This window comes from Vombatus ursinus, unplaced genomic scaffold (assembly GCF_900497805.2).
Source record: "Vombatus ursinus unplaced genomic scaffold, bare-nosed wombat genome assembly UNPS02011916.1, whole genome shotgun sequence".
NCBI classification, from domain to species: domain Eukaryota; kingdom Metazoa; phylum Chordata; class Mammalia; order Diprotodontia; family Vombatidae; genus Vombatus; species Vombatus ursinus.
The window spans coordinates 525,238-550,664 of NW_020951694.1; the positions used below are offsets into that span (position 1 = coordinate 525,238).

The following is a 25,427-nucleotide window of genomic DNA, read 5'->3' on the forward strand; positions in this document are numbered from 1 at the left end:
TAGTGGGGACATAATGGAAGCCAGGGAGATGAGTACTAGGAGTGGAGGAGGAAGAGCATTTTAGCCCTAGTGTGGGGGCTGTTCTAGTGTATGAGGGAGTCAGGTTCAAGGTCAGCCTGCTGCTCTAGTGAGTAAAGTGAGGAGGAGACATCAACCTAGCCACTTCTCACACTAACAACAAGGGGTGACCAGAGAGCTGGCAAAATTGGAGTATTAAGGCCCAAGGAGGAAATTTACTACATGACTGATGATCTTCCTATTGGGGCCTGAAGAACATTACGCACCAGATATACATAACTAACTGGAGTGGTCAGTCCTTTGTGGGTTTTGGAAGTGTCATCTATGTCTGAGTTGTTGATTGCCACACTGGTTGTGTACATCTTTTGTTCACACATCAGTCTTAAGCCTTTCTTCCTGTGATTTAAAATTTGTTTATTATAAAGGCCTTCCACATTTATTGGCTAATCATGTAATCAATCAATAAACATTTATTAAACACCTACAACATGCCAGGCACTGTGGTAAGTATCGGGGATACAAAAAGAAGCAAAAGAGCCCCTACCCTCAGGAAGCTTACAATTTAGAGGGGGATTAACAAATATCTGCAAAGCAAGCTACAAATAAGATGAATAGGAAAGATTTATAAACAGGATATATAGAAAATAATTAACAGAGGAAAGGCACTAGAATTAAGAGGGGTTACAGAAAGCTTCCTGTACAAGGTGGGATTTTAGCAGAGAGTCAAAGACAACCAGAGATGTCAATAGTAGGAACATAGGAGCAAGAATATCCCAAGCTTGGGAAAACCAGCCAGAAAAAACACCTGGGCTCAAGAGATAGAGTATTTTATTTGTGAAGCAACCAGGAAGTCATTGTCAGTGGATTGAAAAGTACATGCTGGGGGCAGCTAGGTGGCACAGTGGATACAGCACCAGCCCTGAAGTCAGGAGGACCTGAGTTCAAATCCGGCCTCAGACCAAACACTTGACACTTACTAGCTGTGTGACCCTGGGCAAATCACTTAACCCCAATTGCTTTAAAAAAAAAAAAAAAGTACATGCTGGGGAATAAAGCGAAAGGTGGGAGGGGGCTAGGTTATGATGGGCTTGAATGTCAAAGAGAGCATTTTGTATTTGATGCTAGGCAATCCTACTATACTTCCCTCATCAACTCACTATCCCACCCTCCACAGGGTTTTTTCCAAACCCTCCACGGCTCCTCCTCCCTTCACTGTTTCAACTGAAAACCTAATCTCATATATTTTTTAAAATTTTTATTTATTTGGTGAGGCAATTGGGGTTAAGTGACTTGCCCAGGGTCACACAGCTAGTAAGTGTCAAGTTCCTGAGGCCAGATTTAAACACAGGTCCTCCTGACTCCAAGGCAGGAGCTCTATCCACTGCACACCTAGCTGCCCCTTTTCTCATATTTTAATATCAACAGATGCAGAAAAAGCATTTGACAAAATATAACACCCATTTCTATTAACAAACACTTGAAAGTATAGGCATAAATGAACTTTTCCTTAAATTGATAAGAAGCATTTACCTAAAACCATCAACAAGCATTATTTGTAATGAGGATAAGCTAGGAGCCCTTCTAGTAAGATCAGGTATGAAAGAAGGATGCCCAACGTCTCCAATGTTATTCAATATTGTATTAGAAATCCTAGCAATAGCAATAAGAGGAGAAAAAGAAATAGAAAGAATCAGAATAGGAAATGAGGTAATATAACTATCTCTTTTTGCGGATGATATGATGATATACTTGGAAAATCCTAAAGACTCAAATAAAAAGTTAATTGAAATAATGAATAATTTCAGCAAAGTAGCAGGATATAAAGTAAACACACATAAATCATCAGCACTCCTATATATCACCAACAGGATCCTACAGGAAGAAATAGCTAGCGATACCCCATTTAAAATAACTCTAGACAGTATAAAATACCTGGGAACACACCTACCAAAACAAACCCAGGATCCATGTGAACAGAACCATAAAAACTTTGTGCACAAATAAAATCAGATTTAAATAAATGGAGAAATACTGTTCATGGGTAGGCAGGGCCAATATAATATATATAATAAAAATGACAATTTTACCAAAATTAATCTATACATTCAATGCCATTCTAATTAAATTACTAAAAAATTATTTTACAGAGCTAGAAAAAATAATAACCAAATTCATTTGGAAGAACAAAAGGTCAAGAATATCAAAAGGAACTAATGAGAAAAAAATGTAAAGGAAGGAGGTTTAGCAGTACCAGATCTTAAACTATATTATAAGGCATTACTAATTACTGCCTTATAATATTATCTGGCATAATAATTATCTGGTACTGGCTAAGAAATAAAAAAGTAGATCAGTGGAACAAAGTAGCCATACAATCTATAGCAGCAAACGAATATAGTTACTCGGTGTTTGACAAGTGTAAAGACTTAGGTCTTTGGGATAAGAATTCATTATTTGGTAAAAAACTGTTAGATAAGCTGGTAAGCAGTCTGGTAGAAATTGGTTTTATGTTCAAAGCGTTATTAAACTGCCTATACCCTTTGACCCAGAAATACTACTATTAGGTCTATTTCCCAAGAGGATTAGGGAAAATGAAAATAACCTACATGTTTTAAAATATTTATAGCAGCTCTCTTTATGGTGGCAAAGAACTGGGAATTGTGGGGATTCTCGTCAATTGGGAAATGACTAAACAAATTATGGTATATGTTCATGATGGAATTTACTCTGCTATAAGAAATTATGAGCTCAAAGATTTTCGAAAAGCATGGAGACATCTCCATAAGATAATGAAGAGCAAAATGAGCAGAATCAAGAAAACATTGTGTATAGTAACAGCAGTATTGTTTTGAGAACAACTTTGAGCAACCAAGTCATTCTGACTATTATAAATACCCAAATTAACTTCAAGGATCTTATGAAGGAAAATGCTGTTTGAATCCAAAAAGTAATAATGCTGTGGTGTAGGAAATGATGAGCTGGTTGATTTAGAAAAACTAGGAAAGACTTGGACATATGAAGGAAGATGCTATCCAACTTTAGAAAAACCGATGATAGGAGGAAGTAAGTATAAGATGGTCTTACATATATGTATATAAATGTATACGTGCATGTTTATAGATATTTATGTATATATTTGTGTATATTGATATTATATATATATATATATATATATATATATATATATATATATATCCATGCTTAATTGTGGCCTTCTTTAGGGTAGGAGGTGGAGAGAGAGGGGGAAAAATAAAGTAAAAAGTGTACAGCAGAGAACAAAAGAATACCAACAAGGAACCAAAGAAAAGCTAGGCAACTTTGAAAACAATGTTTTCTTGAAATAGAAAATTATTATTTTATATTGAATCTTCTCTTATGGTCTGCTGTGTACATGGCAAGGTTTTTTTTTTCCTTTTCTCATTTTGTATTGAAGTGTAAAATAACAAAAAAAAATTACCAAAAAGAAAAAAGAAAACCCTTGCAACAAATTTGCAGAGTCAAACCAAACAAATTTTCAAAAATTATTTCCAAAAATTTATGGTTTTTTTGTTTGTTTTTAGTTCATTACCTCTCCGTCAAGAGTTGGGTAGCATGCTTCATTACCGGTCCACTAGAATTATAGTTGGGCATTGCCTTCCAAAGTTGTTTTTTCTTTATGAATTTTTTGTTATTCTATAAATTGTCTTCTGGGTTCTACTCACTCACTTCACTCTCTATCATTTCATACAAATCTTCCCAGGTTCCTCTGAAACCATCTCTTTTGCTGGAAAGGCCCTGCCCTGATTCAGAGCATGCACAAGTATTCTATAACAGTGCTTCCTGCCTGCTCACTCTGTGATGAAGAAAAACTTTTTAATTAAGCTGCAAAGCCACTAACTGACCAAATAGCCTCTCTGTCACCAAACAGCCTCTTTTTTGGCCCAGCAGTTCGAGTGAAGAGGAAGAAATGCCCCTTTGGGAGGAGCAGCCCCTCCCTTACCTGGTTGCTATGATTCCTCAAAGCCACATGGCATCTGACCCTACTATGTCTATTTTTTATTGCTCTTAGGTGAAGGAGTATTGACGATAGAACTAACGTGTGAGATTCAAAAAGTCTAAGAAACTACTTTCCCTGATTATTCCTAAGAATGTAATACCCAAGTAGGATAGGGGCAGTTTCCTGAAGGACAGCCCTATGAGGCTGTGTACACATACAGAAATATGACTCTTGTTTGGTTAAAAGACCTCTGAGCGCATAATGATGCATATGTGTAGAGTGGATAGGAGATAGAGGACAAGAAACAAAGTATGGACTTTGAATAGCAGATGGGAAATCTTTCCAGAGCCTTTGTATGGTGGGGGTGGGGGTGGGGAGTCAGCACCGCACCATGTATTTTTATTTCCAGTGCCTGCAACCCGAGACTAAGAGGAGATTTTGGGGGTTGAAATCATTCTCTCCTGGATTGAACTGAGATTTCATTTTGACCCCAAATAGTAGAGCCCCTTGACTCTTGTGGATTCTGTTGTCTGATTTCATTTGTATAACCTGGTTACTCTTTTACCACTTACTTTGATAAATATGTTTACTCAACATCTAGGATTAGTGTAATAGGGTCCACTGGGAGAGAAACTAAGCTGGTTGAAATGGCTAACATTACACTCCTGATTTGGGGCATGATGGCTCCCTACCTGGGGTGACCAGAGAGTGTCTTCTTTGACATTTCAAATATCACAAGTCCATTCTGAGTATACTATTCCTTCACCTAAGAACCAGAAAGTATAGACACAACAAAGACAAAAGTGACATAGCTACTATGTGGCTTTAAAGCTACCTGGTAAACAGAGAGGCTCCTTTACCCAGTTCTGGCAATTTGGCTTATTAGTGTCTTTTATATATACACTTACTTCTGGCTCAGGAGTCAATTAAAAAACTTTCCTTCACCATGCAGTGGTGAAATATATTTTTTGTTTTTACATATTAATACTTTCCCTCTTTCTTTGATCTCTTTGGAGTATAAGTCTCAAAGTATAGCTAGATGGTACAGTGGATAGAGTGCAGGGCCTGGAGTCAAAAAGATCTGAGTTCAAATGTGGCCTCAGATATTTGTTAGCTGTGTGAGTCTGAGCAAGTCATTTAACCTCTGTTTGCCTCAGTTTCTACATCTGTAAAATGGGGACAATAATAGCACCTATCTCCCAGGTTGTTGTGAGGATCAAAATGAGATAATAATTGTACAATAATTAGTACAGTGCCTGGCATATAGTAAATGTTATATAAATGCTAGCTATCATCATTGCTATTATTGCAACTTTGGTTTCCACCCAAGCCTGGGGTATTATATACCACTGACATTACTCCTAATTGGTGGAGATAATGCTGCATACTTATGTCAAGACTAAAGTTGGTACAAGACCTTCTTCGGAGGAAATACATGTAGTTTCACACACTCTTTGGAAAAAGCACGTATAAAGACGTTGTAAGCTGCAGACATGTAAGGTAAGGCCATTCTTCAACATGTCCCTGATTTCCAGCTTGCCTCCCTAGAGGCTTCAGGGAATTTCCCCTTGGGTGGGATTGGGGTATCTTACTTGGTTTGAACTGAGATCTCATCTTGCTCCCAGCAAATAACTCATTCATTCTTGCATAGTTTCTGACATATTTTTAAAATTTTTCATTTTTAAATCCAAATTCTCTCTCTCTTTTCACCTCTTCCCTACTCATTGAAAAGGCAAGAAATATGATATCCATTATACATATGAAATAATGAAAAACATATTAGCCGTATCTTGAAAAAAAAGCAAGAAAAATAAAGTGACAAGTATATATACATTCTAATCTTCACTTAGAGGTCATCAGTTCTCTATCTGTAGATGGATGGCATTTTTCATCACAAGTCCTTCGAAATTGTTGTGGATTATTATATTGATCAGAGTAGCCAAGTCTTTCACAGTTGATTATCATTACAATATTGCTATTATTATAATTATTTTGTCTAAAGTTCTCCTAGTTTTTCTCACTTCACTTTGCATTAATTCATATGTCTTCCCAGTTTTTTCTGAAACCATTCCCTTCATCAATTCTTATAGCACAATAGTATTCCATCACAACTATATACAACATTTTTAGCCAGTTTCGAATTCTTTGACACCACTAAAAGAACTGTTATAAATGTTTTTCTCCATATGGGTCCTTCTTTCTTTTTCTTTGACATCTTTGGGGTACAGATTTAGTAGTGGTATTGCTGGGTCAAAGGGTATGCATAGTTTGTTAGCCCTTTGGACATAGTTCCAAATTGTTCTCCAGAATGGTTGGAAAAGTTCACAATTCCACCAACTATACATTAGTGTAACTATTTCTCAACATCTCCTCTAGCACTTGTCATTTTCCTTTTCTGTCATGTTAACCAATATGATGGGTGCGAAGTGGTATCTCAGAGTTGTTTTAATTTGCATTTCTCTGATTATTAGTGATTTAGAAAATTTTTTTCTCATGATTATTGATAGCTTTGATTTCTTCTAAAAATTGCCTGTTTATATCCTTTGACCATTTATCTAATGGAGAATGGCACTTACTTTTCTAAATTTTACTCAGTTTCTTATATGTTTGAGAAATGAGACCTTTATCAGAGAACCTTGATGTAAACCCCCCACTGAATTTCCTACTTTTTCTGATCAAATCTACATAACTTCTCTAATTTCTGTTTGCTAGAATAAACACATTTACCCCTTCATTACTTGTCTTTTGGGTAACCAGCATTTGATAAGAAGAGGTCAAGCGGATGGGTATAAACTTGGTGCCACCCTACCCACTTAATCTAAGGCTAGGGTCCAGGTAAATGCCTTTTGTTTTGTACCTCTAAAAATCACAACCATAGACCATCAATATTGATGGAGGGGGAAGAGAAGGGAGAGACAGAAATAATTCTAGTTCTTTAACCCTCTTAGAGATAAGTGGGAGAAGGAGCAAGTCTCCAGACATATAGCCTTTCTCCTGATCCCCTTGAGGCAGAAATTGCAGAGATATCAGCAAGTGCAAGATTCCACATTTTATATGTACATATATACATATATACATATATATCTGCCCACAAGCTGCATTTAGCCAGCTTGTGTGGACATACATATCATACATTTGCAAATACATCTTAGAGTGTCACTGGGTCAAAAGGTATACATAGGTTAGTGACTTATGAAGAACAGTCCCAAAATATTTTCCAGAATGGCTGGACCATTTCACAGCTCTAAAAGTCATTGGTGTGCCTATTTTCCCATAGCCCCCCAATAATTATCAGTTTCTTTTTTGCCATCTTTGATAATTTGATGGATGTGAGATGGAACCTCATCATAGTTTTAATTTGTATTTCTCTAATTATTAGTGAATTGGAGCATTTTTCTATGTTTGTTCATTGCTTGGATTTTTTCTTTTGAAAATAAGTGGGGGGGGGCAGCTAGGTGGTGCAGTGGGTAGTGCACCATCCCTGGAGTCAGGTGGACCTGAGTTCAAATGTGACCTCAGACACATAACACTCACTAGCTGTGTGACTCTGGGCAAGTCACTTAACCCCAATTACCTCACAAAAAAAGAAAGAAAATAAGTAGGAATACTTGTACTTTGGCCAATCTTCCAAGTAATTAAAGATATCCAAAAGCTGAATAGTCTTTCTTGGTTAGTTCCCCTTATGGAAGGGTTCCAATCCCTTCAATTTTTCAAGAAGGATTTTAGACACCTTCAAACTAGAAACGAATATCAGAACACGGGGAAACTAATTGTTGTAGAGACTGTGGGAATATAAGAATCCTAGATTACTGCCTGTAAAGATGAAAATTTGTTCAACCCTTCTGGAAGTCAATTTGGAATTACACAAGAAAATGTACTAAATTGTTTATATTCTTTGGCCCAGAGATTCTTCTAGTGGAGCTGTATCCCAAGGAGGTTACTGACAATAAGGAAAGATCATATGTACAAAATGTTTAAAGCATTCTTGTAATGAGAAAATCTGGGAATAAAATATATACCCAACACATGGGGAATGGCTGAACAAATTTTGATATATGAATATAATTGATTATTAATCTACTTTAATGAATGACATATGAAAAATTCAGAGAACTATGGGAACACTTGTATGAAGTGGTTCAGACAGAAATAATCAGAACCAAAAGATCACAGCCCACAATGACCACAAAAATGTAAATTAATTCAATGAAGAGCTAACAAAACTCTGATTGAGAGCCCAGTCCCTCCTCCCCAGGGAGGTAGATTCTTTTCCAACCCTCCTCTTCCCCTTCCCCCGACCCTGGTCCCAGCCCATAGCAGCAGTTGAGTTTGGAGTTGAGACACCACAAGAAAAGAAGAGAAAGTAGATTTTTTTACCTCCTGAGACCACTGAATTTGAAGAAGTTCAGTGTATTCTCTGCCTGGACTGTATCCTTATTTTTAACAAACTCATACCACCTTTCCCCCAATTACTGTGATGAATTGCTAACTGCCCAAGATATACCATAACCAACTTCACAATTTCTCATTTCCATTCCCTTCAACCCTACTCTTCCCGTATCTCATATGTGAATCTCTATGTTTCAACTATGTTTCTTGTAAACAACATATGATTGCATTCTGCTTTCTAATCCATTCTGCTATCTTCTTTTTTTATCCGTACATTCATCTCACTCATATTCATTTATAATTGCTAATTTGTTTTTCCCTTCATCCTCATTCAATTCTGTTACACTTTTCCTTCTCTTTGCTTCCTGTTCCCTCTTTATAAAGAAGAAGGGGGAATGAGGGAGGTGGAGTAGGCTCAGCACTAGTACTCTAATGTTGGTACCATCTATTTTTGCTCCCTTGCCCCTCTTCTCTTTCCCTCATGCAGAACCCAATCACAAGTTCTTATTCTTTCTTTCCTCATTAATCCCTCTTTGCCCCCCATAGTTTGTTTTGCTTAGGACTAATCTCTTTATTAATCTACCCTCCTTCTTATTACCTTCTCATCTCTCCCCTTTTCCTCCTTTTCCCCTATTAAATGAAATACATTTCTTCACCCTAATCTGTACATGTGTGTCTGTGTATATTCTTCCCTCCTTGACCATTTCAGATGACAGTAAGATTCACATGATGCCTGTTTCCCCTACCTTTTCTTCCTTGTATGTATAGTCTTCTCCCAGATAATGCAATTATGAGAAAATTTTCTCCACTCTTCTCCCACTCCCATCCCCCAGTGTATTCTTCTTTATCTCTCTTTCTATTCTCTTAAGATCATCAAAACATTAAAAAAAAATCCTCCCAGACTCTCTGTCTTATTAAATTCCCTATGTGACCCCTGATGATATTAGTGTTCTGAGGGGGGTACTTGTATCATCTCCCTCTATTAGATTATAATCACTTCATCCTTGTTTAGTCTCTCATGGTTGCTTACTCATATTTACCTTCTTACATTTCTCTTGATGCTTGTGTTTGGATTCCAAAGTTTCTACTGAGTTCTAATCTTTTCATCAGGAATGACTAGAAGTCCTCTATTTCATTAAAGGTCTATTTCACTCCATAGGATTATGCTCAGTTTTGCTGTGTCAATTATGCTTAGTTGTAAGTTTTTTGTTATTGCCTTATAGAATATCATATTCCAAGTTTTCCATTTCTTTATTGTGGTGGCTGCTAAATCTTGTGTGATCCTGACTATGGTTCCTTGCTTCTTGAATTCTTTCTTTCTGGCTGAATGCAGTATTTTTTTTTTTCCCTTTGACTTGGACACTCTGGATTTTGACTATAATGTTCCCAGGAATTTTCATTTTGGAGTTTCTTTTAGGAAATAAACTGATGAATTCTATTTTTGCTTTTCTCTCTGTTTCTAAGAGACCAGAGCAGTTTTCTTTTAAGATTTTCTGCAGTATGATATCTAGGCCCTTTTTTTGGTCACAGCTTTCAGGTAGTTCAGTGATTCTTAAATAATCTTCCTTTGATCTGTATTCCAGATCAGTTGTTCTTGTTTGCTTTATCTTATACTTTCTTATTTTTTCCAGTCTTTTGACTTTGTTTTAATATTCCTTGTTGTTTCATACATTTATTGGCTTCTATTTGGTTCATCTTAATTTTCAGGGAGTCTGTTGCTTGGGTAAAGTTTGTATTTCTTGTGCCTAGCTGTTGGTCGTGTTTTGTTTTGTTTTGTTTTGTTTTTTTGCCTAGCTGTTAATTCTCTAATTCTATCTTGCATAGCAATAATTTCTTTTTAATTTTTTTCTAGTAGTGCTCTAATTTCATTTATAAAATCATTTTAAACTCAAAAAAACCCCAAACCACTTGCTTTATTTCTTCCAGGACTTCTATTTGAACCTGTGCCCAAATTATGTTTTTCTTTGAGGCTTTGTTTTTAGATTGTTTTGGAGTAATTCCTTTCTTCTGAGTTCATGTAGATTATTACCATAATAGCTTTTTATGGTGATATTCTTTTTTGCTTGTTTGTTTGCTGATTCTTCCAGCTTTACTTACTCCTAACCTTCAGACTTTGTGTTAGAGCCAGGCTCTGTATACCGCTGGAAGGAATGTCTGGGTCATGCTTGGTCCTGTTTTGTGTTCCCTTGGGTCCTTCTACTGCTTTCTTGGGATATTGAGTATTGTGTTATTCTAGGATTTTAAGAACAACTCAGGCTGCGCAGCTTTCAGTGTGACCTAAATAATGTGATCTAAGGTGAAGACTGATTACTGCCTCCTAATGTGAGCTCTACAACTTCCTAACCTGGGTTTGAATCTGAATAACACAACCGTCAGTTTGCCTTGGCTGCAGACATGGCTACTTTCAGCTGAAAAATCTGTGCAGTTTCAGGGGGACACAACTTTAGGATCCTCTTTGGATTGAGCTACCTATCCTGGTTATTTTGCTGCAGACTTCCAACTGGCCCTGCAGCCTGGGTCAGAACAGCACAACAGTTTCTTGCTTCTGTTTCTGATCCTTTCCTAATACCCAGCCTCTGGTCCACAACAATTCCTTGCCCTGGATTCAGGTCTCAGGTTCCTTCCTAATTCCAATGTGCATATGGTACCCACCTCTCAGATATGAGCAGCATTGATGCCAGTTGGTACCTCTTCCAATTCCCTGCATCAGACCACTCTGTGCTGGATTTAATACTTCTTGCCTTCTTGCATAGCCACAGATTCTTCTTCAGACCCTGTGCTGGAAACAGGCTCCTGGCTAGATACTTCACTCTCAGTGTTTGCAGACCTTTGTTTATTTCTCTACGTAAAAATGAGCTAGAAAAAAATTACTCTTGTGATTGTTTTTTCTTGGATTTTTTAATGAAGATTTGGTCTAGTGAATTTTGTAGATCTTTGTGAATTAGTTGTGAGAAGGAGCTGGTCTGTACTGCCATCTTGGCTGGTCCTGGTGGTTCATTTACAATGAAGGATAAGGATGATTAGGTTTGGTATCAGTGATTTATACTGGGGTTCCATGTCGTCTTCTTCACAAAATTTAAGGAGCTTAGAAGTTGCAGTTTCCCACAGGAGGCAGAGGCATAGTCAGGGCAGTAGGGAATCTATCTCTAGATTGAAGACCACAGTTCAAGTGGCCATGGATAGAGGGGAAGGGAAGCAAAGAATCCAGTTGGATTTGGCCAAGCACTTTGATCCCTCCCCTCCTTTTCCTTCTGTACTTTAAATATTAGGCTCAACTTGTATCCAGGGTTTTATGGGTAGAATACTAAGTACTTGTCTCTGGTCTTTATTTATACAATTCTGTTCTTTCATCAGGGATATGTAGGGGGTACTTAAAATTGCATTAAGACTTGGGCACATGCTGTATTTCTCCTGCTTCACCCAGGGCTGGTTTTACTGTGGAGATGGCTCATTGTGTTCCCAACAACTTTCCCTCCAGGGTTCCCAAGCTGAGCACTGATTGAATCTATTATATCCAGAACCACCTGACTTCTCTACTTCAGCCATTTTGCTCATAAGCTAAATAAGACGTTTGGCATTTATTGTACTTAAATCAATGTTATATACCTATATAGACAGAACAAATATGAATAGTCATGGAAAGACAAGGGAAGAAAGTAATCTGATAAGCAGACACTGAAATGTATGAGATCAAGTTTTCTGACTACATAGAGTAAGAGAGCGTCCTGCTTAGGTATCTTGAGAAAGCAGATAATAAAACCTTGGGCAGGAGGTGGGAGGAGGAGGAAGGGATAACTTCTGTGAAGAGGGGTTGTCTCAGCCAACTGGAGTTTTTACAACTGGTTCTCACAGTCCCTCTGGATGTAGGATTGGGAAACCTGTAGGGGGCAAAGTCATGAGCTTTGGAAATGGAAAGTCTATCTACCATTCAAATTCCAAGCCTTTCTCTCTCTTATCTTCTTTCTCCTTTCCAGAAGTCTCCAGGAACCAGTCACAGTCCACACAAGTGCAGCCTCAGAAGTTTTCCCCAAAGTATGAATTGCTGTGCATTCTGGGAATCTGACACCTCCGCTCTAACCGCCCCCCCTTCAACACACACACACACACACACACACACACACACGAACATGAGCTACAGTGGCTATCAACCTTGCTGGGGAATGAAAGGGAGAGTTGTACACATCAATCTTTGCTGAGCGTGAGAATTCAGTAAAAGAGCATGGGTTGTTTTTTTGTTTGTTTGTTCATTTTTTAAACTTGTCACCTTGATTCAATCTCTCCAAATCCTAATCTTGCTTTTGTGGCCAGCTTGTTCTTGGCCTAAAATATTGAAACATAATTTCCTTACATTCTACCTCTCTCTCTGTTTTATTCCTTAGAAACCTTTTTGTTCTCACTAGGACCTCCAGCTCTTACATCCTTCAGGGCTGTTCCCAGGTCATCACCCTTTCACTAACATCCCTTTACTTCCTTCCAAATGTGAAGGATGTATATGTATGTGTGTGTGTGTATGTGTGTGTTTGTGTTTTGCCTATTTAGGCTATGTATACATGTACATGGATTTTTCTAAAAATGGCTCAAAAGAAAGCATGGGTCCCCATGCCCCTACAAGGGAGACTTTGATTTGTGCTAGAGGGGAGCAGGCTGCTGGCCTAGTCTGCTGTCCTCAGAGAGACTAACAAGCCAGAGCCATATCTATCTGCCTCCTAAAAATTGCGAGCCTAGAGGAAGTTATTATTATTATTATTTTAGATTTAAGGCTCTTTTCTTTGTTGCCTTACCTTGACATAGAAAGAGTAGCTCAAACTATATTGGAAGGCTTGACTTCCTTCCTGCCACACTCGAGTTATGCAAAGCTGTCACAAATATCAAATGGTGTATAAACCCATTTATCCAAGCTGATAGCAAACAGAAATTGGAGAAGTATACAGATTAGAACAGAATTAGAAGCCTGGACATGCTTGGTTATCTACTCGGAAAAAAAGCAGAAAAGGCATTAGGGGCCTAAGGGCAAGTTGCCTAGTGGAATTCCCCCTACTCTAGTTGCCAAGTGGGAGTGATTGATATTCCCCACCCCCCTTCCACAGAAGTATCAAGTTCTATAATGTCCAGCTGGAAGATGGAAAGTAGAAGGGCTCCTCTTTTTAAGGTCTTTCTTTTTAAGTGAAATAGCATTTTGGCCCACTGTCACTGTCACATGGCTAAGGAAGGGCCAAGGGACCACTCAGGATTTTCTGGGTCATAGTAAAGCACAAGCCATTTCAGTTCTAGGTCACTACCAAATCCCTGGAAGTTTTCAGGGGACTTCTTGGCTCAGGCTTCCTTTGGATGGCCAATTCAACCTCTACTACAATATATTACCCCTCTTCCAGCACTTTCAGCCAAATTGGCCTTCTTGCTGTTCCACATGCGCAACATTCCATTTCTAACTCTCCTTGCTTTTCTTGATAGGGGAATCCAGCTGCTAGTAACACTTCTCTCAAATATCTCATATTTTCTTGTTTATATTTTGTGGATACTTATCAGAATAAGAATTGCTTCCCTTCCTCACTCCCCCCTTCCAAATACCATGTAAGTTCCTTAAGTGCAAAAACTATTTCATTTTTGTCTGTAACCCCAGAACCTAGCATAATGTCTCGTTTATTAGCAAATCTTTAATAAACCCTCAGTAAATTGATAATTAAAGAATCAAGTGAAAAAAGATCTTCCCCCTCTACTGCTGTCCCCTTCTACTCTAAACTCTGTTCCCCAAAGTCTTCAGCTCAAAAGCACCATGGCTTGGTCTTCCTCCCCCTTCTCTACCCCTCAGAGACGGGCCTCGGATTAGGGTCGGGTGTTCCTTAATCTCTGCCTCTGCCACTGCCCCTTCCGCAATTGGAGCCCGTGGGAGTGGTATCTATAAGAATTGTGAATGCGGTAGAAGACCTGACAGAAAGGCGAGATGGTTTCAGGAACCATGGCACCACGTCTTGTGCTGCTTCTGCTCCTCGTGGGATCATGTCTCAGGCCAGGTTCTGCTGTCGGCTTCGACTCCAGGGAGCGCGAGGCACGCCTCTACACAGCTGTTATCGAGGTGCCCAACGGAGGACCCTGGGGAGATTGGACGTGGCCCGAGATGTGTCCGGATGGATTCTTCGCCAGTGGCTTCTCCCTCAAGGTTGGGGGCTCTACGTCTGGGTCCCTGGGGAATCCAAGTTGGTAGTGGGGACAGGAGCTAGATGCCTGGGTCCCTGACTGGTGGTGGGAGGGGCTTGGAGACGTCATGCCCCCGGTTTCCTCCTATTGCCTGGGTTGGGAAACCAGGATTCCGATTCTTCATTCTCCACACTCCCTAAGGTCGAGCACCCCCAAGGCATCCCTGGAGATGACACAGCCCTGAACGGAGTCCGGCTTCACTGCGCCCTAGGCAACGCTGAGAGCAACACTCCCGTGGTGGAGTCTCAGTCGGGAAGGTATTAAAGCCTCTTCTCCGGTGACCCTAGAGACAGAACCCATTCCCCCCTCTTCTAGGAAACCAAGGAGGGATAGGATAAGGCCTTGAGGATACCTGAGACAAGATGCCCTGAAATTTTCTTAGCCGCTTCCAGTTTGACCTGTGCCCAAAGGCAGGCCCCTAATCCGAATCTTCTAGGGACAAGAACTTAATCTCCTCTGTAACTAGAAATCCACTGGGTAAGGGGGCTAGGAGAGAAAAGCTCGAGGATAGAGTGATGGGATCGTGTGTGTGTGTGTGTGTGTGTGTGTGTGTGTGTGTGTGTGTGTTACGGAAAAGTACAGACACCCCAGTGCTGAGTTTTCCCTTTCTTCGCACTGATTGGGAGTTCTCAAGGTGTACCGAAGGTAGATGGAGGCCAAAAGCTCTTTAACCAGAGTAAGGGAAGGTGAACAGGCCATACATTCCAGATCTTGTTTTTCCCTTGTGTGGGGGAGCTAAAAGAACCTTCCCTTATTCAACCTAGAATTTAGTCTATTTCCTGAAGATTTTAGGATTTGGAGAACTTGGGAACTGGAAGTCTGGTCCCGGGGAGACGGTGGGGGAGGGTAGTGTAAAACGGAGAGTTCCATACCCCAGTGGTCCACCCCCTCTGCTCTTCCCAAAGGTGGGGAGCATGGTCTGAGCCACTGTGGTGTCTCGATGGCGGCTTCCTCACCGCCTTCTCACTACGAGTGGAAGATTCCAGCACTCCAGGAGACAACACTGCAGCTAACAACGTGCGCTTTCGCTGCTCCGGCGGTGAAGAGCTAGAGGGGCATGGCCTGGAGTGGGGGGAATTCGGGTCCTGGAGTGACAGTTGCGCCAAGGGTGTGTGTGGCCTCCAAACCAAGCAGGAGGCTCCCCGTGGGATCTGGGATGATACAGCACTCAATGACCTTCGTCTTTTCTGTTGCAGCAGCTGAGATCCATCACAAATTGCTTATCGGTTTCTCTCCCCTCGAACTTCTCTCTCTTCCCCCAAACCTCTCACCAAGTCCTCCACAAAAACTGCTCAAAAGATAGTTTACTCCTTAAGGGAATCTAATGTTGCCCAGATTTGTGCTCCCCACATATACCCCACCTTCCCCAACCTTCTCTTTTATTCATCCATATTAAATCTCCCATTCCAATCCTCCATCTTCTGTGTTACTGAGGAACCTAGGTGTCAGCTGAACCCCTGTCTTCTTCCTATGTATTTCCCCCACTAAACTGTAAACTGCCAAGGAGGGCAGGGACCAGGTCTTGCTCTTGGTACCCTTCACTCCCACCCTCACTGTGTCCTGAACATTGGTTAGTGCTAGCTCAGTGATCTTGGGGGATGGGGATCTCTCCTCTTCTCACTGGTTTCTGCTTTCTAAGAATAAGTATTTCCCTCACAACAACCCTGTGAAGCAGTGCAATGGTTATTCCCATTTTGTAGATGACAAAATTGAAGCCACCAATTGGGCTTGAAACTTCCGACTCCTCACTCTCACTCTACATATCTAATCTGTTGCCAAATCTTGTACTTTGTACCTTCACAAATCTCTCTTCTATGTCCCCTTCTTTCCACTCACACAGGTATAACCTTAGCTCAATCCCTCATTGCCTTTCCTTCCACCATTGCAATAACCTTTTAACTAGTCTCCCTGCTGCAACTCTGTCCTTACTCCAAACCATTGACTACTCAAATGGTGAAGTGATTTTTTTCTAGTGTAGCTCTGACCATGTCATCACTCTGCTTAATGAGCTCCGGAGCTTCTTATTATCTCCAGAATCAAATATAAAGTCCTCTGGCATTTGAAGCTCTTAGTAACCTGACACCTTCTGACCTTTCTAGGTGTCTTACACTTTATTCTCCTCTGTACACTCTAAGATGTTTCTAGAACTAGACATTCAAACTCCCATCTCCATGCCTTTGCACCAACCCCATGCCTGGAATGCTCTGCCCTCTCACCTTTACCTCTTAGTTTCCCTGGCTTCCTTCAAGACCACTACAAGGTCTATCTTTTGCTGGAGGCCTTTCCTGATTCTCCTAGCTGCTGGTGTCTTCCCTTCTCAAATTACATTCTATTTAATCTTTATATATCTTTTAAGTTATGTACAAGTTGTTTTCACCCATTAAAATGTAAGCTCCTTGAGGGCAGGGAACACGTTTGCTTTTCTTTGTATTCCTGGCATATAACATTGTGTCTAGCACATACTAAGTGCTTAATAAAAGATTGCTTAGTAATTTGCCTAAAAATAATACGGCAAACCCATTTTGCCTGACTTCTGTTCCAACACTCTCTCCTCTGGGAAAGACGCTGTGGTATCCATGGAGAACAGCACTTTTAGAGTCTTGGTTTGAGTTCAAATCTTGATCATGCCATTTATTGTTATATAATATTGGGCATGTCAAAACTTCCCCAGTCTTCAGTTTTTTTTTTCCACCCTAATAGAAGAGTTGGACCAGATAGATGGCCCTTGAGATACTATGATCCTATGGACATAATAAAAAGTATGCTAGATTTGGAATCAAGATATGGATTCTAATCCCTCCCTCTGACTCAGCTTCAGGGAACTCTATAAAACCTAGTATTACAGATTGTTTTCAACATCTTTTCTCACTCTCAGGAAATACATCTCAAGTCACAGTGTTCTTGGGAAGCTCAAATGAGATAATGTACATTTTAACTTTAAATGACTTATTTTAGTTATTACTACACTACACTGACTCTAGCTGAGTCAAGACTTTTCCTAGCTGGGAGTCGACTATTGTCCCTTAGCCTTGTGCAGCCCTCAGTGGAAACCTGATTGAGCAAGGCCAAAGGACACCCAAAGGTTTCTCCTGGTCCAGCTGGATAGGAGAGAGGAGAACGAGGGTTCTCAGATGAGACAGAGACAGCGTCGGAGGCATTGCGAATCAGGGTACTTTATTTCAGCTGATGGAGGGTGAGTGGAGAAGAGAAGTGGGGACAACCCACCCCAGCTCGTTGGAAACAGCTTTCTGGCAGACTCTTGAACCTCGCAGCTTCAGTGCTCAAGAATCTGGAGGAGGAATAAGAAAAGAGACCATTCCCAGCCGTTCGCAAGCCCAAGCCCCCAGCCCCAGCACCTCCGCCGCAGACCTCAGAGCCCTTACCTCCTTTTTTCCGGCAGTCCCCGCAGAAAACTCCTAGGACACCATTCACTAGCTGTATGCCGCACAACACTAGCTCCAGAGCTGACACCACCGCCAGCAGCGCGAACAGAGTCAAGTTCCACAAAATCACTTTCGGAGGCTCCAGGCACTGGTCCCACAACGAACTGTTGCTCAGGTAATTCCCACTACGGAGGCAAGGTCCAAGGTAGAAGACTAAGCAAGGGGTCATCGCGAAACTCCTCACGCGAGGAAGGATAAAGGTATCCCGCACACACCCAGTGGGACGGGGCGGGGCTTCCTTTTAGCTTGGGAGTGGGTTTATCCCACTGGGTGGAGGAGTGCGCTCTGGGTCTTGCCTGTGTTTGGGAAGACAAAGCCTGGGATTTTTCTATTGGAACCGGGAGGTTTTCTGAGGTGTTGGGCGGGGAAGGTCAGATCTGGCCTTACTTGCTGTTTTCGAAGGGGTAGCTCCACTTGTTAGGTAGCTCTGTCAGGCATTTGGGCCCAGTCTCAAGCCCTGTTGCGGACACCGAGAGGCAGTAAAGGGCTCCGATAGCCCCGATAGCCGAAGAGAAGACGGAGCTCAGCATCTGGAAAGCAGGGCACAGGGATCTGAAACTAGTGACTAAATGACTAAATTTTAGTCCAGTCCTTTCATTTTGCGAATTAGGATACGAGGGCAGAGTAGTAAAGTGACCCAAGATTATATCCAGGTATTAAGTGACAGAGCCCACATTCAGACTCATATCCTTTGCTTTCAAATCCAATACTCTTTCCACGGTTTGGAAGTGGAGAGGCTCAGTGATCCCTTGCCCCACCCTCCCCAGGGTAGCCCCAGCATTACTGCTCCCAGACTAAACCCTACCTCCACAGCCTCCACTGACTTATTGTCTATTTAAAAATACACCTCCCTAGCCTGTAGGGCACAAAATTAAGAATTAATCCCTGTGGGTTTCCAGGGAGGTGTAATACTCTCGTCCTCTGGAGGAAGGGAGATATGTTGACTCTTGGAGCTAGAAGGGACCTTGAAGACTATCTAGTGCAATTCTTTCATTTTACAGAAGAGGAAACTGAGGCCCAAAGAGAAAAAATGTCTTGTCCAAGGCCATTTATGGGGAGTTAAAGGGACTAAAACATTTGTCCTGTTTCCCAAGAACAGTGTACTTTCCAATTACTTAAAAGATCACTTATTCAAAAGAGGCAGTTGTGCTATCCTTGACCTAGCATTGACAAGGAAGGGATCAGGACATTTTGGATTTCAACCTGTCTGACTAGCTATGTGACCTTGGACAAGTCAGATTGTAGGAAGGGATCTTAAAGCTCATCATTCACTAGGCCTAACCAGGTACCAAGAGCACATTCCCCACACAGGATGTCTTCTAACAGCATCCCCAAGCCATCTCTGGGTGAAGCAAAGGAAGTGGTGCTTAATCACCATGTACTTACTGATCTAGCTTCTAAATGCTGATGATACAACTGTGCCAACCTGGATCTACTACAAATATATTGTTTGATTTCAACTGGGCCCTTGCTGCTGCATGGCAGTCCATCTATTCTTTGAGTGACTCCATCACACTCCCTCCCTAGAAGAGCTATTCCAGATCTTCTCTTTTCTTCTTACATGCTAGCTATTATTATATCTCCCTCCCACCCTCTGTATTCCCTAGCAGAGGCCAGCCACTCCTACTTTACTGAGAAAATAGGTCATGAGATCCCCCTTCTTTATTAAAATACCTCTATATAACCACTACCATGCACAGTCTCTCCTCCTTTGAACCAGGCTCTGATAAAGCAGTCATTCTTCTTGTCAAAGACAAGTCCTGTAATTGTGTCGTTTACCTCATTCCCCAATGTCCCTTCTAGGAGCTCGTGTCTTTCTCATTATGTCTTGTTCTCATTTTCAATCTCTATTTATCACTGACTGGCCACTTCCCTTTGACCTATAAACATATCCAGGTCCATCTTCCCCCATCCTTAAAAACAAACCTTTCACTGGACCCTGTCATTGCCTCAAACAATAGTCCCAAGTGTTACCTCTCTTTTACAGCCAAACTTCTTTATTTGGGGGAGGGGAAGCTATATTTCCTTACCTCCTACTCATTTCTCAACTTCTTCAACCTGGCTCTTGAACCCTTTGATTAAATGTGCTCTCTCAACAGAGTCAAGAAAATATATAGTGACTACAGCTATATAAATGGACACCAAATAATTGATGTATTTTGTGAAATTTTAAAGAACAAGCATGGCCCCAAAGAAAAGATATGAAAAGATACCTCCCCCACTCCTTTGCAGAGCTGGGAGGTCTACGGGTGTGGAACTTTGAAACTGCTCTCTTCAAGGTCACCAACAATTTCTTAGTTGCAAACCCTGTATACTCAGTTGACTGCCAAGAATTATAGATTTCACCTCCAAAACATCTCTTCCATCAGTCCCCTTGTCTCCATGGACAAGGGCACTACCCTAGATCAGACTCATTACTTTTATCTGGATCATCATGCCAGCCTTCTAATTGGAGTCCTTGCCTTAAATGTCTTCCTTCTCCAATGCTTTCCCTACACAGCACCAAAATCATCTTCCTAAGCATTCTTAGCTCTCAGGCTGTATAAAATGAGGCCACATGCTGGATTCCATAGTTTGCCAAGCCCTGGACAACTATTACATTAACCTTCTTGCCTTAAGTATCTTTTCTCTCCTATTCATTTTCCATAGAGTTGCCAAAATCATCGTCCTAAGGCACAGGTCTGACCATGTTATTTCTATAATTAAAAGTTTTCGGTGGCTTTTTATTGCCTCTTGGATAAAACACAAACCTCTCAGCCTGGCATTTAAAAGTCCTTTCCTTTTGGCTCCAGTTTTCTCTTCCAGGTTTATTTCACATTACCAACTTTCATCCAATCTATATTTCAGCCAATCCATTCCATTTACTACTCCTGGGCCTTGGCACAAGCTGTTTCCAATCCTCCTCTCTACTCCTCATCCCTATCCCAGTAGCTGGAATGAACGCAATCAATTTATCAACAATCAATTCCGTTCAGCAAGCATTGATTAAATGCCCACTTCATGCAAAGCACTGTGCTAGGCACTGGAAACACAAAGACAGAAGAAAGCAAAATTGAGTCCTCAAGGAGCTTATATTCTGCTGAAAGGAATATTGTATTATACAGTTATGTAAATGCCAAATATCTATAAAGTTATTTGGAAATAGGAGGAGAGCATTCAAAACCAAGGAGGGAAATCAGCTAAGGCTTGTGTAAGAGCTGGCATGTGGGCTGAGCCTTGAAGGGAGTTCAGGATTCCAAGAAGCAGACGGTTCTTAATAAATACTTGTTGAATGACTAATGTGGAAATGTTTAATTTGATTGTACATGTATAGCCTATATCAGATTGCTTGCCATCTTGGGGAGGGGGCAGGGTGGAGGGGAGAGAGGGAGGGAGAAAAAGTGTGGAACTCAAAATCTTATAAAAGTAAATGTTGAAAACTATCTTTACATGTAATTGGAAACAAACCAAAATACTATTAAGTGAAAAAAAAAATGCTTGCTACAAAATAAATAAATAAATAAATGCTTGTTGATTGATTGATTTCGTGCATTCCAGCTATTGGGAGGAGAAGGCCAAGGGAGAAAAACAGCTCATACAAAGGGCCCAGAAACAGGAAATGGAATGCTGAGTTCCCAGAGAATAGTCAATCAGTCAGATTATTTACTTGAACATAGATTGTGTAAAAGAGAAAGGAGTCTGAAGGAAAAGCTACAACCAAATTGTGAAGGGCTTTTAAATATCAGGCTGAGAAGTTTGTGTTTTATCCAAGAGGCAATGAAAAGCCCACTAAAGATTTTTGATCATAGAAAGGACATGGTCACACTTGTGCTTTGAAAAGATGATTTTGGCAACTGTGTGGAAGATGAATAGGAGAGAAAAGATACTTAAGGCAGGAATGTTAATGTAATAGTTGTCCAGGGCTTGGCAAACTATGGAATCCAGCTAAGAATGCTTTTTATATTTTTAAACACATTTTTATCTAATTTAAAAATGTGTAAACCATTCATAGTTCTCTGGTCATACAAACAGGTGGCAGGCAGACTTGGCCCTCGGGTCATAGTTTGCTAATGGCTGCTATGTAAAAGGTGATAAGGACCTCAACTATGGAGTTAATGGAGAGAAAAGGACTGACAGAAGAGATGCACTGATGTTTTAGATGTAGAATCTATAAGACTTGTCAACTGATTGGACAGGGAGTTGAAAGAGAAGGAAGACTGCGGGCTGACTGTGAGATTGCAAATCTGGATGACTTTAAGGATAGATTTGACAAGCAGGAAAATTAGGAAGAAGACAAGGGTTTAGGGAGAAAGATAATGAGTTCTGTTTTGAGTCTGAGTTTGAGTACTGAGCTTGAGATGCCAATGGGACACCCAGGTAGAGATAGCCAGGAAGCAGCTGGTGATATAAAACTGGAGAAATGTGGCCTAGATGTGTGTATTTGGGCATCATCTTCAGGGATGATGGGATCAACAAAAGGGAGAGAATAGTGAGTGAAGAGAAGGGAATCCAGTAGGTGATTGAGAAATCCATGAACCTAATCCCTTTCATTTAACAGGTGAAGAAACTGAGGCCATTTCTCACATTATTATTATTATCATTATCATTATCATTATTATTATTAATGGCTAGTAGTTGTATAGCACACTAAGGTTTGCAAAGGGCTTTACAAATTTTTTTCTAATTTTATCTTCTCTGCACCTCCATTTTCTCACCTATAAAATAGGGATAATTATATCTTACTGGGTTGAAAACCTTAAAGTACCATTTACATGGAAAAGACTAAAGCAGGGGTGGGGAACCTGTGGCCTTGAGGCCACATGAGGCCCTCTAGGTCCTCAAGTTCTGCCCTTTCACTGAATCCAAACTTCACAGAACAAATCCCCTTAATAAAAGGATTTGTTTTGTAAAACTTGAACTTAGTCAAAAGGCTGTACCCAGGCTAGAAGGCCACATGTGGCCTCGAGGCCAAAGGTTCTCCACCCCTGGGCTAACGTATTTTTAAAGACTGTGATAGGGAGGGAGGGAGGAAGGACTAGAGAGTAGGCCCCAGATGTGAGGGGTGGGGGTGCTTAGACGAGTAATGCGTGCAAAGAGCACCTGATGGTGAATAGTGAGTGGGTGTGGGTGTGGGCCTTACCCGACAACGATTTCCACAGCAACCAGCTCCACAGCACCCTTTGCCCCCAGCTCGAATAGCAGATATTCCAGGACATAGCACCTATAGGGGAAAAGGGAGAGGAATGATTATCAGACCTCTGCCCACCAAGACTGAAAACACAGCCAGACAGATTGATAACTCTCAATTTCTATTCCTATTCCCACCATCTTTTTTTCTTGGTTAGAAATGATGGAAGGGAAAGTGCTGACTTAGGGAAAGGGATAAACTGGATGTCAGCATCTGAGATATGATGGGGGTAACACGTTTGTAGGGCTCATCTTGGATTCTGGAATACCCTGAGGATCAGTCCTGGGGTCACTGTCTTTCTCTCCCTATTTTCTCCTTTGTCAATTCTCCAGGACCTCCATTACATCATTTATTGATGATTCTCAAACTTACATCTCTAATCTGGACTTCTCTTGCTCTAGACGTACATTTATGGATTCAGAGATTGTCAAAGAGTTATAAGGAATTATAAAAATAATCCAGTTCACCCTGTCTCCCACCCTTTATTTTACAGAAGAAGACAATAGGGCACAGAGAGATCAAGTGGCTAACCCCATCACTTATAAATCTAGTTAGCAGTAGAACTGAGGTTGAAGCCCTGGTCTTCTGATTAGGTTGCATTATCATTTAACTTCAGTTTCCTCATCTATAATATGGAGTATTTATATATATATATATATATATATGTAATTATAGTATTATATATAATACATATATAATATATAATAATTATATTTATATATAATTATATATATATACTTATATGTTGTTAGGAACATACCTTGTAAAACTTAAAATGCCAAAGTCTTTTCCCATTTCCTTTTTAAACCACTAGCTTTATTGCCACCACATGCACAGCCTTTCCATTATTTGCCTATTATTAACAATCCTCACTGGTGCCTCCAAAATTCCTGTCCCTCTCTTTCAATTAGAAACAGAAGGCAACTGGGAAGGAGTACAACAGGAAAGATGAGGGTTAGACCTTGGGAGAAACTTCCTCAATATGAATGAGAGCATACCTGGGACCAGGGATCAGGGATGGGGAGCAGGGTGGGTGGAGATGCCTTATCTATACCATTTCAGCAGCTTTAAAACAGACTAGATCACAGGGTTGAGGGGCGATATCTGTGTATCTCAATCTCTCTTCCTGTCCAATTAAACCTCAAAATAACTTAAATAGGATTAAGAGTGGATAAGAGGAAGAGGAAAACCAGGAAGGCCTATCCTCACTAGTGTCCCAACCACCAAAATATCAACATGAGAAGAGAAAGGGTACTGGGCCCAGAGGTAGGACAGAGAGAAAGACCCTTGGCAGGACCATTACTGTCTCTTTCTGGCTCAGTATCACTGTGTCTGTCCTTCTCCCTCCCTTCTGCCCTAGCCAATGCTGATTATTGTGCATTGATGACCCCCAACCCATCAGCTACTCTTCCTGTCTCAACACAGACTGGGTAGTCAGGTGTTTTCACCACCCCTCCAAATAAAAGGAGTAATTGGCAGAGACAGATACACCCCTAGAAAATAGACTGGGGATCCCAGGAGAGAAGTTGGTTAGGAAAATGGGGCTCTCCACCTTCAGAAATCTCATTATAATATTGTTGTCATTCCACCCCAAATGCCATCTCTTTAGGGACCCAAGGTCCCCCCAAACCCCTAACCCCAGCTCTATCCCTGTTTCCACCATCTGTCTTACCATAATGCCTCCACCAATAAAGCCTGCCAAGAGCTTCACATGCAGGCTGAGATGTTCAGTCCATTTGGTCTCGCCATTGGGCACCAGAAGGAGGATGTTGGCCACTATGCAGATGAGGGACATTGGGATGAGGCTGAGCCCAACACATCGGGCACACTTCCCTGTACACATGATGAGTGGAGGAGAGGCACCTGGAGGGAGAACAAGAAATATAGAAAAGCAGAGAGAGTTGAGGTGAGAGAAAGTGATTGTGGTATCTCAGGAAAGGGAGCCTGCTGCAAGGGACAAAGGGCAGGTGGGAGGTGTGGCAGAAACCTGGAACCAGGAAAGATCGATGAGGGAGAGACATAAAGTGGAAAGAGGCAAAAGCAGGGGTGATGACGTTTGTGGCTCTGTGTGGGGCAAGAAGGAGAGGATGTGGGAGAAGGGAGAGGCTGACGGTCAAAGAAGAAGTTGTCAAGACCAATACCTGCAGTCGCTTGCTTTGCATTGCTCCAGAACCCCTCCACAAGTTTTCAGGAGACCTTTTCCAGGCAGAGAAATCCCAAGTTCCTTTGTTCTCCTGAG

The 25,427-nt window shown here is 41.0% G+C and overlaps 2 protein-coding genes across 2 annotated transcripts; one reads left to right on the forward strand and one right to left on the reverse strand.

The window, feature by feature from the left end:
- Positions 1-13,928: 13,928 nt before the first annotated feature.
- On the forward strand, positions 13,929-16,980 carry VMO1 (vitelline membrane outer layer 1 homolog). Its single transcript, XM_027857252.1, has 4 exons — positions 13,929-13,954; positions 14,193-14,540; positions 14,720-14,835; positions 15,484-16,980. The coding sequence occupies exons 2-4, from the start codon at positions 14,325-14,327 to the stop codon at positions 15,779-15,781; spliced, it is 630 nt and encodes a 209-aa protein (XP_027713053.1). The 5' UTR covers positions 13,929-13,954; positions 14,193-14,324; the 3' UTR covers positions 15,782-16,980.
- Positions 16,981-17,726: 746 nt separating this feature from the next.
- TM4SF5 (transmembrane 4 L six family member 5) lies at positions 17,727-25,427 on the reverse strand. Its single transcript, XM_027857158.1, has 6 exons — positions 25,330-25,427; positions 24,861-25,051; positions 23,141-23,221; positions 18,409-18,551; positions 17,962-18,146; positions 17,727-17,867 (listed from the first exon to the last, which is right to left on the reverse strand). Exons 2-6 carry the CDS (start codon positions 25,029-25,031, stop codon positions 17,860-17,862), a joined length of 588 nt encoding a protein of 195 aa, XP_027712959.1. The 5' UTR covers positions 25,032-25,051; positions 25,330-25,427; the 3' UTR covers positions 17,727-17,859.